This window comes from Cavia porcellus, unplaced genomic scaffold (genome assembly GCF_034190915.1).
Source record: "Cavia porcellus strain 051 isolate PalLab524CR breed Dunkin Hartley unplaced genomic scaffold, mCavPor4.1 scaffold_19, whole genome shotgun sequence".
NCBI classification, from domain to species: Eukaryota; Metazoa; Chordata; class Mammalia; order Rodentia; family Caviidae; genus Cavia; species Cavia porcellus.
The window spans coordinates 22,510,656-22,522,703 of NW_026947502.1; the positions used below are offsets into that span (position 1 = coordinate 22,510,656).

At 46.3% G+C, this 12,048-nt stretch overlaps 1 protein-coding gene across 13 annotated transcripts in view; it reads left to right on the forward strand.

Annotated features, from left to right (window-relative positions):
• Tenm2 (teneurin transmembrane protein 2) overlaps positions 1-12,048 on the forward strand; it is a 1,173,780-nt gene that overhangs the window by 1,133,849 nt on the left and 27,883 nt on the right. For all 13 annotated transcript variants that reach the window (XM_063230744.1, XM_063230743.1, XM_063230746.1 and 10 more), the window contains 4 exons: positions 1,449-1,681; positions 2,924-3,078; positions 4,235-5,109; positions 10,855-11,030. In XM_063230744.1, the coding sequence (XP_063086814.1) occupies positions 1,449-1,681; positions 2,924-3,078; positions 4,235-5,109; positions 10,855-11,030 (1,439 nt within the window). The remainder of the gene's footprint in view (positions 1-1,448; positions 1,682-2,923; positions 3,079-4,234; positions 5,110-10,854; positions 11,031-12,048) is intronic.

The window sequence follows — 12,048 nt, forward strand, 5'->3', positions numbered from 1 at the left end:
CCCAGCTAGCTTACCCTTCCAAGCTAGTTATCTAAGCTGGGATTTTAGAAAGACCTTGACTTCTAGTTCAATTGTGTCTTAATAGCAACCTGAGGAGAAGCTGGAATTAAAGATAGTCACATCTCACAAATTACCCCTAAAAATAGCTCCCTAGCTCTTCTTTTTTTCCCCTTAAATTGGGGAAGAACCCAAATGGTAGTGTTTTAATTAGTAATTTACCACTTAATGTCTATAGGGCGAATGTGCCAAAAACTATCATAACCCTCACCTTCCCTTCACCTCACTTTGTCCCTCTCCTCCCATCACCATGGAGTAAAATTTTAAAATCTCAGGAAGAAAAGACCTTTGCTTGTTTTAGGCATGTGACTCCAAAAGCTAGTTTACCCCACTAGGGCAGAGAGGCATCCCCTGCTGCACCCAAACCACGACTTGAATAGCAAGTATTGAGCGTATTTGACTATTCATTCTGGACCCACTGCAAAGGGAAGGGCTGTTGGGTTTTGGGCTAGGAAGAACAGTAGTGGTGATCTAATTTAATTTTTTCATTTCCCAAGTGAGGAGGCTAGCACACAGTGCCACCAAGACTGACCTAAGGTTACCACCCGGCTCTGAGTTGAGTTTTGAGTGTCCTGTGTCTTATCCCCAGCCAGTTCCACAGTTCTCACTCTGTCCTGGCTCACCACACTGATAGGTGCACAACAGAGGATGTGCCCATTTTCTGAGGCTTATGTGACGTCCCTCATACATTTCACATGTACAGTTCTTCATCTCCCAACATGGCTTAAGGCTGTGGTAGTGCTTGGCTCACACTGTGACCGTACCGCCACCCAAGACTTAAAAATGCTACTTTTTCAGTCTGTAATTCAGACTCTTGACAACACAGCAAGATAACCACATGTCCTCACATTTACTGACAACTGTACTGTAACTACACTAAGAAACAGGAAGAGCTGAGGTTGTGGGGGTGGGGATACCTCCAGGGAGTTTCCTGTCCCAAAGGAAGACTCCAGATTGCCTCAGTAGTAAGGATCACCAGCCGCCTTGGAGGCATTAGGATGCATAGATTAAATAGAGACATTGTCATGCGGTAGTTTTCCTCAGTCTCATTTGAGAATATACTAAGCCCGCGGGGGAAATAAAAGAAGCTGACTATCCTGCTCATGAAAACAGGACCGAGTGAGATCTTTTATATGAGCTCAATGAAGCAATAGTCTGTAGGACATATGATGGAATCTGTGAATTTCATGATCGCATGAGGCACTTAAGTCTCATTAGAAGTAGTAAAGAGCCATGTTATGTTAGAATGCAAAGTTATGATTCTTTCCAGTTCACTAAAGTGGAAAGCCACTGCAGAAGGTAAGAGTCAGCTAGGGGTTTTGTATCGGTCTCACTGAGGAGGCAGCTGGCTAGCCCCTCCCTTATTTCTCTTTGTGCTTCTTCTACTAAAGCAACAACCCTGCGCACAAGTACTACTTGGCCGTAGACCCGGTGTCTGGTTCGCTCTTCGTGTCTGACACCAACAGTCGCCGAATCTACCGGGTCAAGTCTCTGAGTGGAGCCAAAGATCTGGCTGGGAATTCAGAAGTCGTGGCAGGGACCGGCGAACAGTGTTTGCCCTTTGATGAAGCCCGCTGCGGGGACGGAGGAAAGGCCGTGGATGCAACCCTGATGAGCCCTCGAGGTAAAGCTTGCAAAAGAAGAAACCTGTATCCCAGACAGAGCTTGCTGTGAGCTTTACTGTCTTCTTTTTTGGAACTGAACTAAGCCCAGCAGTCTAAAACACAGCTTTCCCTAAAATAATTTAACTCTGATAGATTGCTTCAGTGTGTGGGTGGGTGTTTAAATTTTTTTTTTATTTATTTGAAGTAAACTTTATCACCCACATATGCTACAAGTGAAAAGTGGAGTGGCTTGCACCTGGGGGTTTCTCACTGCTGCTAGTCACAGAGCCAGAAGAAAATCTTAGTTCCAAAGGCCTAAGTGCCAGCTATAGTGGATGGAGACAGAACAAAGAGCAGCAGGAGCCTCCAACCACTCCCAGGCTTTTGTGGTAGACAGGACTCTATTAGAGTCTAAAGCTCATTACCTGCCATGTTGTAATGCCCAAGAAAATGGTGGCAGTTAAGGCTGGGTGTAATTTTCAGGGGTCTGGGATGGAGGAGTTCTTGGAACCAATTGGTCTCCATTTGAAAAGGACTAAAGATGCTTAAGGTTAAGGAGCAATCATCTGAGGGTTCTAATTCCTGTTAGCATTTTTAGCTACGGGGAAAGCAGCCTGCAGCACGGATTAAGGATGCGAAGTCTTGTACTTGGGCACTGAAATGAAAATGCAGAAGAAATAGAAACCGCAGCCCGTGTCTTATCGGCCCTGCTGTGACAGGGGAATGCTAGGGCTTGGTGCCTCCCCAGGGCACTAGAGTGCTGATTGGAGTCAAGGCTTAATTGGGAATTCTTCCTGGAGGATACATTTTGAATTAGGAGTGTGTGGCTATAAGAACCATTGTTTCTCAGTGTCATTGTTGGAATCATTTGTGAAAGGTATTCAAGTAATTACCACCAATATTTTTTAAAGCCATAAACTTTAGAAATAACTTCTTTTCAAAAGAGAGTAAATGGGAGTTAGTTCATTCATTCATTCAATTTGCAGCCTTAGTTCATTGGCAGCTCAAGTATCTTCTTTCATTTGGAGGGAGGGATTGTGCGTAACTAGCACCCCAGGAATTATGCAAATCTTGCTTCAGTACCCCTAAGAAAGAGTACTGCTTTTCAAGGCTGAGGACCAGTTCCCTGTGTGTTCTAACCCACCCCAGTAAGGTCCAGGCAGAAAGCAAGTGGCAAGGCATCCTCCACCTCCACCTCCACATCCACCTCCCAAACCAGATTCCTTTCCAAGAGTTACACTCCCACGGCTGGTTTTTCACAGGTATTGCAGTGGATAAGAACGGGCTCATGTACTTTGTGGATGCCACCATGATCCGGAAGGTAGACCAGAATGGAATCATCTCCACCCTGCTGGGCTCCAACGATCTCACCGCTGTCCGACCACTGAGCTGTGACTCCAGCATGGATGTAGCTCAGGTGGGACTCTCTTACTTCTCATCATTAACTAACTAATGCTTTCACCTGCTTCCGCAATTGGAAGATGAATGGGAGGGTGAGATCTGGACACTGATCACAGGTTGTTTGGAGAAGGGCCCCAGGGGAACAAGGCAGTAAAATGGACTGGAAAATATCAACTAGGAATGGGAGAGAATGTGTGAGAGGAAAACACAGCTCAGAAAAGTCGAGTTGGTGACACGCTCCAGCCGTGGCAGATTACAGGGTAGGAGTTGCTGTGTAATTACTGTTCTTCTCCATCATTATTGCAGGTTTGAGGCTGTACCATATGGTGTGATGTGTCAATCAGAGCATCCCTGTTAATCAGAAATGATTGCATCCTCACCATATAAACCTTTACTTTGTGCAGGAGTAACTAACGCACAGCACTCTGCGATAGTCCCCAAAGTGTGTGTTTAGCCAGGGCTCTTACAGTGGCAGAGAATAGAGGCTTCCTTGAATGTATGGCATTTGTTCTCAAACAGCCTGGAATATATGTTCACTTTTCTTTAAGAGTCTTTTCAACCCTTGGTCAGCCTCATAAATTTCAGCCCAAATTCCACAACAAACTTGACAACTTGCTACTAAGATTTTTATTTCAAATTCCACAGAGGGGGAATGTGTTTGATTCAGTTCATTTTTTTGTGTTTGTTTCTTTGTTTTCTGGGCAAATACTCAACCTGAGGTTTGCTAGCCGGCCTGTGCTTTGTGTGCCCTTAGGTTATGGTCACCTTTAAAGCCACATGGTCCTTTTCTGTGATTTAGATAAAGATGCTGTATCTCAATGAGCATAGCCTTCTCAGGCTCATGGGCTGGATTCTACTGATCCCTTTTGCAGTGAACAAGCTGTACGCCATATGTGACAGCTTTGACCCTGGTTAAGCATCTGGGATTGGAAAGCTGCATCATGGGAAGAACTGGCGGTCTGGTCTAGTCAGGGCATGTGATAGAGCAGGAGATGTTCATCTCCCAGTCAGTAAAGGCAATGAGAAACTGGTTCATCGATGAGCACCTGTAGTGCAATGTGTTAAAGGCTAAGTCTCTTTTGCTGGGTACATAAAAGTCAATGTAAGTGCCCACTTTTAAGCACTAGGTAGATCAGAGGCCATTCCTTAAGGTGATACCATGTCATCCACAGGTTCGCCTGGAGTGGCCAACAGACCTCGCTGTGAACCCCATGGATAATTCTCTGTATGTTCTAGAGAATAATGTCATCCTTCGAATCACTGAGAACCACCAAGTCAGCATCATCGCGGGACGCCCCATGCACTGCCAGGTTCCTGGCATTGACTACTCCCTCAGCAAGCTCGCCATCCACTCAGCCCTGGAGTCTGCCAGCGCCATTGCCATCTCTCACACAGGGGTGCTCTATATCACGGAGACAGACGAGAAAAAGATTAACCGTCTGCGCCAGGTAACGACGAACGGAGAGATCTGCCTCTTAGCCGGGGCAGCCTCGGACTGTGACTGCAAAAATGATGTCAGTTGCATCTGCTACTCAGGAGATGATGCCTATGCAACTGACGCCATCTTGAACTCCCCATCATCCTTAGCCGTAGCTCCGGATGGCACGATCTACATCGCAGACCTTGGAAATATTCGGATCAGAGCAGTCAGCAAAAACAAACCTGTCCTTAATGCCTTCAACCAGTATGAGGCCGCCTCTCCTGGAGAGCAGGAGCTGTATGTTTTCAACGCTGATGGTATCCACCAGTACACTGTGAGCCTGGTGACAGGGGAGTACTTATACAATTTTACATATAGTGCTGACAACGATGTCACCGAGTTGATTGACAATAATGGCAATTCCCTGAAGATCCGACGAGACAGCAGCGGCATGCCCCGCCACCTTCTCATGCCAGACAATCAGATCATCACCCTCACCGTGGGCACCAATGGGGGCCTCAAGGTCGTGTCCACACAGAACTTGGAGCTTGGCCTCATGACCTACGATGGGAACACTGGGCTGCTGGCCACTAAGAGTGACGAAACGGGGTGGACAACCTTCTATGAGTAAGTGGGATTGCAAAGCATCTCTGCCCTAGCTGGCCTCAGGATTGGCTGTTCGTGTAGCCTTTAAAATTGCTTAGTCATGTTGTCTTCTCAACTTCAATAATTTCTCAGGGCCTCAAGATGTCCATGTCCCTCTCCCCAACTCTTGAAATGACTTGCTCTGTGGGGTCTCTGATATTGAACATCCTCCCTCCTACACTGGGAATTCCTGTTTGCTTGCCATTCAAATTTCAGGATATTGGACACGCAGAGCACCTGGAAGATAAAGTGCTGATTAACTCGGCTGATTATTCATGTTTGCCATGGGTGCGGAAATTAGAGCCTAAAAGGCAAGATCCCAGTGGGGCTCCTGTAATTTGCCAATAGGTCCAGCAACACACTTGATTGCACAGACAGGTAGATAAGCTCTGAATTTCCTCTTTAGCAGAAGAAGATCAATACAGATAAGTGCTAGGTATATTAAAAGATGTGAGAGCTGGTCATATTTCCCTTAACAATTATCTCATACTTAATAGTGTCTTACCATTTGTTTTGCCAAAAAGCTGTTTTCCCTGGCTCCTGAAGCAGCTCTTTGTCAAGCTGCCTGCTGCTCAGGTGTTAACCAATGAGATGCTGGTTGGCAGAAGCTGCCAAGCCCTGACCCTCCCAATGGCTGTCTGAGATAGGAATGGAATTTACAAGAATCCAGCTGTCCTTGCTGATGAAGGAGTGGGTTAACCCTTACATATGTGGGAGTCTTTGCATGCTTTCTGTCTGGATGTTACAGTAAGTTAGGGAGAATATGTCACAGAGTGAAAAGAGAACAAGAGAAAGAATAGATTTCATTGTCCATGACTACTAAATCTAGGAAGGTTCCGTTCTCATTCTGTTTGTCAGTGGATTTGCAAAAATTTAAAAGGCAGCTGTTGCCACCTGCTGGAGACTTGCTGAATTGTAACATTGCTTTCTTTGGCCTTGGCTTATGTCTGGACAAAGCTGTCATCCAAAGCCTCTTCAGTGTTCTTCGAGGCCCTGGGACTTGATCACACTTCACAAGCCAATAATTCTTCCCTTGAGGGCACCAGCCGAGTGCCACCTGGAGCTCTCACCCCAAGTAGATTAAGGCTGTACTTTAACCCACGTGTTTTCTAGCTTCTCATTTTCCCTTGTGGCAGGTTCACCTGAAGACACAGTACATCTAGAAATTATTTGGTAGTTGAAGGGAGGGGAGGGAAATGGAAAAGAAAGCAGCAGCAAGATACATCATGAACAGGTACCAGGTCTCTATGGTCAGTGTTGTTATGTGTATCTAAAACGTACCAGTAAAATAAAAGGCTGCTCCGGCAGGCCAGTCGAGGGCTGTCTCGAAGCTGTAGTTAGCAGTGGCCGTGTAGTGAGTCACAGGGCTGAACTCTGAGTTCGGGCAGCTTCTAGCAAGAGTCTCAGCTTAGTGGAAACACAGGTATGATTCATACAGTTTTAATTTTTCTTATGAGTTACAGTAAAACCAAATAATCTTTCTCTTCATTGAATAAGCTGGGAGTTTTCTTCATAATATGGAGACATTCAACAATTTCCAGTTCTTCACTGTTGAGGCTCAAATGTATAAGGTTTTCTTAGCCTTCCTAAGGGGAAAAAAAAAGATGACTTCTTTTGATTCTGTAGCACTTTTTATGCTTGGTTGGTAAACTGGCTGTTTAAAAATAGATACAAGTTTTACTTCCTGCTGGGGCTCTGAGCTCAAGGGTCATACTGCATAGCCTTAGCCAAAACTCTAGAGAGAAGAGTTAACAGGATAGTGAAGAAAACCACACAGAGGCCATCAGGTTACAGCCAAACAGGCTGACCTTCAGTGAGAGCTTCCCTAAGGGGATCCTGTGTCCCAGTGGTTACACAAAATAAGGTGCACATCGCCCTGTAAGTGACAAGGGTAGCGGCGCATTCTGTCTACACAGAAGTTCCTGGATTCAAGATCACAGGGATCCTGAGAGTGGACATTTGAGTGTCTTTATTTTATGCATGAGGAAACCAAGACTCAGAGAAGTACATCAACTTTCCCAGTCCAAGAGGAGAATGTGTGGTGAGGCAGGGTTCTTATTTAGATGTCTGCATCTAACATTCTTTGCATGAGGCAGCACCATCCTGAAACAGGGCTGTGGGTAGAATTCAGAGCACATGAGAATGTTTCCTAAATTGGGAAGAAGATGTTCCCACCAAGGCAAGCCTATTAATGACTTAGAGCAAAGAGACGAGTGGAAGAAAATAACAGTAATGACTCATCCTCGTCTCATTTTGTGATCAGAGAGTTCCAGAAAGTTTCGGGAATCCTAAGCCTTGGGAATGAGATTTCCAAAAATGCAAAGGCCCTGGGTCCCCCAGAGAAGTACCCTGGTCAAGGTACATCCTGAGGGAACACAGATTTTCACAGCCTTCCACAAAAGACAGGATGGTATACAACAAAGCTCCTAGTGACAGGGCTTAAATGTCAGTTTTGTCACAAAGCTGATTGACCTGGGACAAGTGAATCAATCTCTGTGAGCTTCAGTCTCCACATTTGCAAAAGAGCAATAATAATTCAAGCTATATATAGGGGTGCCAGGGCACCTCACTGAGCTACTGCTGTTTTAGATATTAACAAAGCACTTGGCATATGGAAGTTCAGCTAATAGATGCTACTAGGACCTGAGGCTGATTACTAAGCACACCTCAGTCTCCATCCATCCCTCAGGTTCCAAGCAACCACATAGTAGATACAGGAGTCAGACAGCTGAGAACTTATTTTGGAAAAGCAGAACTGAAGAATGCAGTTTGTACATTAGGTCTTCTCACCATCTCACTTTGAGTTTAAGCTGACCCCTCCCGGTCACCAGTACTGCTGGCCCTCCAGCTGCAGCAGGAGCAGAGTCTGTCTCAGCAAACTGGGGCGCCAGGAGGGCAGGACTCAGCACCCCTAAGGATAGGCTCTCCAGAGGAGAGAAACTGGAAAGAGATCTCAATGATGTTCAACTCCTTTTTCCAGTCCAGAGAGTGGGGAAGGAGGGAAAGTCGGATTCAGGAAGGCGGGATGAACCCCTGGGGTAGAGCTCAAGAGTTATTTTCTAGGAGAAGCAGGTTTCTCATGAGCCTCGAGTGGCCCCTTTGATAGCTATCTTTCTCCCTCTTTTTTGTGCTAGGAAGTGGCTTTTAAGGAGAGCTGGGCAGGAATGGAACAGACAGGGAAATGCCCCCCTTGGAAACTGCTTGTCTGTTGAATTCCCAAATAGGAGAAGAGCAACCTTGGCTTGTGTTTTCTGAATCTAGCTAACATGAGTGCAAGGATTTTTGTCCATCCTGTTCCCAGCCATTCCCCTAGGGCTCTGCCCAGGGCCTGGCACATTATAGGTTCTTTATGAATATTGAAGAAAGGAGTTAAAGTAGCCTTTGGCCCTCACAGCTCTTGCTCCTGCATGCATAACTGCATAGAGACCCAAATCGGCAGATGCTCCATGGAGGAAACAAGCAAAGCTATAGGCAGTGGGAACTTCCTGCAAGGGGAGGAGAACATGCTCTTCTCCCCATGTCCCTGCAATTCTGGTCCCTGCCCCAGTGCCCTGTTATCCCTAAATGAAGGCTCTAGTTCCTCCTCTTCCTCTCAGATGGAAGAAAGCACAGCAGCCTGGGGACTGTGCAAGTCACTGGCTGGGATTCAAGTCTTTGCTTGTGCCCCAGAGATGAACTCACAGTCCCAACTGCAGCAGGGGTGGGGGTGCTGTCACCCAGCGCTGCACTAGGCATCCAGAACCCAAACGCTTACTGATGCCTCGCTTTCTTACTGTAAGTGAAACGTGAAAGCAAGTCACATTGATGACAAATAATCCCTAACGTATTGGAACACACAAAGAAGAAAACAAAGATCAGTCAAAACCGCACAGAGAATCCACCCATAATGTTTAGATGTTTCTGTGTTCAGAGAAATTCTTCTATGTAAGATATTTATATACTCTCCAGGAGCACCCTTCATACTCAACTCTTCCACTCAACAATGTGTCTGTTTTGCTGTGCCAATAAATAAAAATTCCTGTCATCAATTTTGATGGCTTCCTAGGTTTCTACTTTATGGATAGATCATCAGTTGTTTAATGAATCTTTCATCAGTGAACATGTAGATTATTCTAATTTGTCACTATCATAAATAGCATCTGGAAACCCATCTGAGCGGCAGCTTCTTTATGGGTGACAAGCATCAGGGAGCCCCTCTGACTCAGCCCCTGCATCCCCATCCCTTGGTACACACCAGGGCCATCCGAGGAAGGCATTACCTGTACCACCACTGCCCAGTGCCCTGGGCAAGTGAATGGAGAGAGACACGAGGCTGGATGCCAGCTCACTGGGCTTCCCACCCAGAGGCCCCCCACTGTCACCTTCTCCAGCTTTGCCCACCTGACTATGTAACAACATGGTTCTACTATCAGCCTTCAACCATCTGCAGAGCTTGAGCGTTCCCCATTCTCCCCTGGAGCAAAATTTCTCATATCATTGCAAGTATGAGCCAGGACTGTATTGCTTTATTCAAAAACTAGTTTCCAAGTACCGTCTGTATCTGTTTTTGTAGTCTTAGGCACTCCGTACCAAGGTCAGACAGTCCACTCCCTCCTCATTGGGACCCTCCTGAGAACTGTCCATGCCCACATCCTATGCAGAAACCACATCCTTCCATCGCTCACACCTAGTCACTCTGTCCCTACCTCTAGTCCAGAGAGAGGCACCCAGAGTCCAGCTATCTGTCCCTTTTTACCCTCCAAACAAAAGGTCTTCATGGCTCCACCTTCTTCCTCATCCCTCCTCTTGTCACCAGCTTCATGTGGGAGAGCTCCCAGGCCTCCCACATGCAGATATCAGAGTCTGCTTCCCTTTCCTGGGGTGAGAGGAGGACCCAGCTTTTGCACGAATGGTTTTTCCAGGGTAGAGAAATGCTGTACCCACTAGAACAGCGAGGCTTCTTATGAAAGTGGGTAACAAAAAAGAAACTCCATGCATCTTGAAAAAGACTAAAGATGACACATAAACCTAAGGCAGAAAAGGTCCAATTTCAGGCCCCATGCAGGCAGCAGGGTAAGACCACAGTTCAGCAGTACTTGGGTGCAGAAGAACGCTGAGCTCAGCAGTCCCTGGGAAACTATCCAGGAAGGTTCTTGGGGAGCTGAGCTGTGGTTGGCTTGGGGCAACAGAACTAAGAAATGGGCTACATGAAGCCTGGCATGCTGTGACTGAGGAAAGACAAGGAGGAAGCATTTGGCCCAGGCTGGCTTCTGAGATCTGCGAGGTAACAAGGTTGTACCCCTGTAGAGGACTCAGAGCTTAGATGGTCTCAGATACCAGATTTTGACTTGCTAGAGCAGTAAGTGGGTAGAGAGCGTGGTTTGCTTAGCAGAGAAGTGATATGATAAAATTGATATTTTGGGAAGATTAATTTGGTGGCTTTGTGGAACACAAATTAAAGAGCAAAAAATGCTTATAAGTAACAGTTCTCTTTAACTTGGGAAAGCATAATTAAAGACACCCTGCCCGAGTCCACAGGAAATGTTTTTGCTGGGATGAAGCTGCTTACAGCAGAGGGCAGGCTGAGGTCTGATTAGGACAAGGGCCTGCAGTGTGGGACACCACAGCCACCCCACCTTCTGCTGTCTTTCTCTGGCCCCTTAGGTCTGGACCTTGTATAATTCTGAATGTCAGGTGAACCTTTGTCTTTACGGACTGTACTTCCAACCAGTGTGTTTCTTCCCCCAGCTATGACCACGAGGGTCGTCTGACTAACGTGACACGCCCCACTGGGGTGGTCACCAGTCTCCACAGGGAAATGGAGAAATCCATCACCATTGACATTGAGAACTCCAACCGGGATGACGACGTCACTGTAATCACCAACCTCTCTTCGGTAGAAGCCTCTTACACAGTGGTACAAGGTAAACCCCAATCCAACACCTCTCTGCCCAAACTTACGCAGACCCATCACTCAGCCAAGTCCAGAGGGGAGAACTCCCTAGTCCGAGGACTTCCAGACACCTAGAGCTCTCCTCAACTTTCTGTCTCATCCAAACATCCACCTGCAGCAGCCCAAATCTACAACAAAGGAATTCAGATGAGTTATGTACATGTACCAGCTTCCTATAAGGAATGTAAACATTGCATGCTATACACACAGGTACTAAGGGGAGACCGAGAGACAGAGAAAGACAGAAAGACAGAGACAGACAGACAGACAGAATGAATTAATCTTATTTCTTTAAAACATCTCAATCAGATTCCAATGTAATCCACACCCAATCAAATATGCAGATACCTGGAAATGTCTACATACCTGAACAAGCCCATTTTTATTCCTCATCTTCTTTTCCTACATATCCTACCCATCCATGTAGCAGCACCACTATCCACCAACAGAACACACACACTTTTCACCTCAAGGGCTGTTTATTCTCCTGAGGCCAGCACTGGATTGGGGGGCTCTGGTTTGATTTGAGTTGGCTGTGTCTCAGCTAGTTTTTACTCATTTCTGAAGCAAAATACCTGATGCACCAAGTTGGGAAAGGAAAGGTTTATTTCTTACAGTGTTTAGAGGTTTCAGTCCATACTCAGTTGGCTCCAAGGCAGGGTGGCATGGTGGGGCCGCAGATCATGGTGGCTGTGAACAGCAAGGTGGAAACTGGCAAGAGAGAGAGACACATACCTTCTTCCTGCCATTACATTACACCCTGGCTCCATCCCTAGGCCAGTATAGCACTGACACCCTCAATCCAAGCGCTAGACTATGAACCAATCACAAAATGCGTATTGGAAAAGCATGAGGCTTGGGGGCCACTGACATAAACAATGACAGCTTGGTTCTTTTGTTGCTGTTGCATTGTGAGTCTCTCTTTCAAACATGTCTTTGTTGAGTTGGTTATCCTGGGATCTGAAATCTTGAGCAATTTCTTGGCAGGA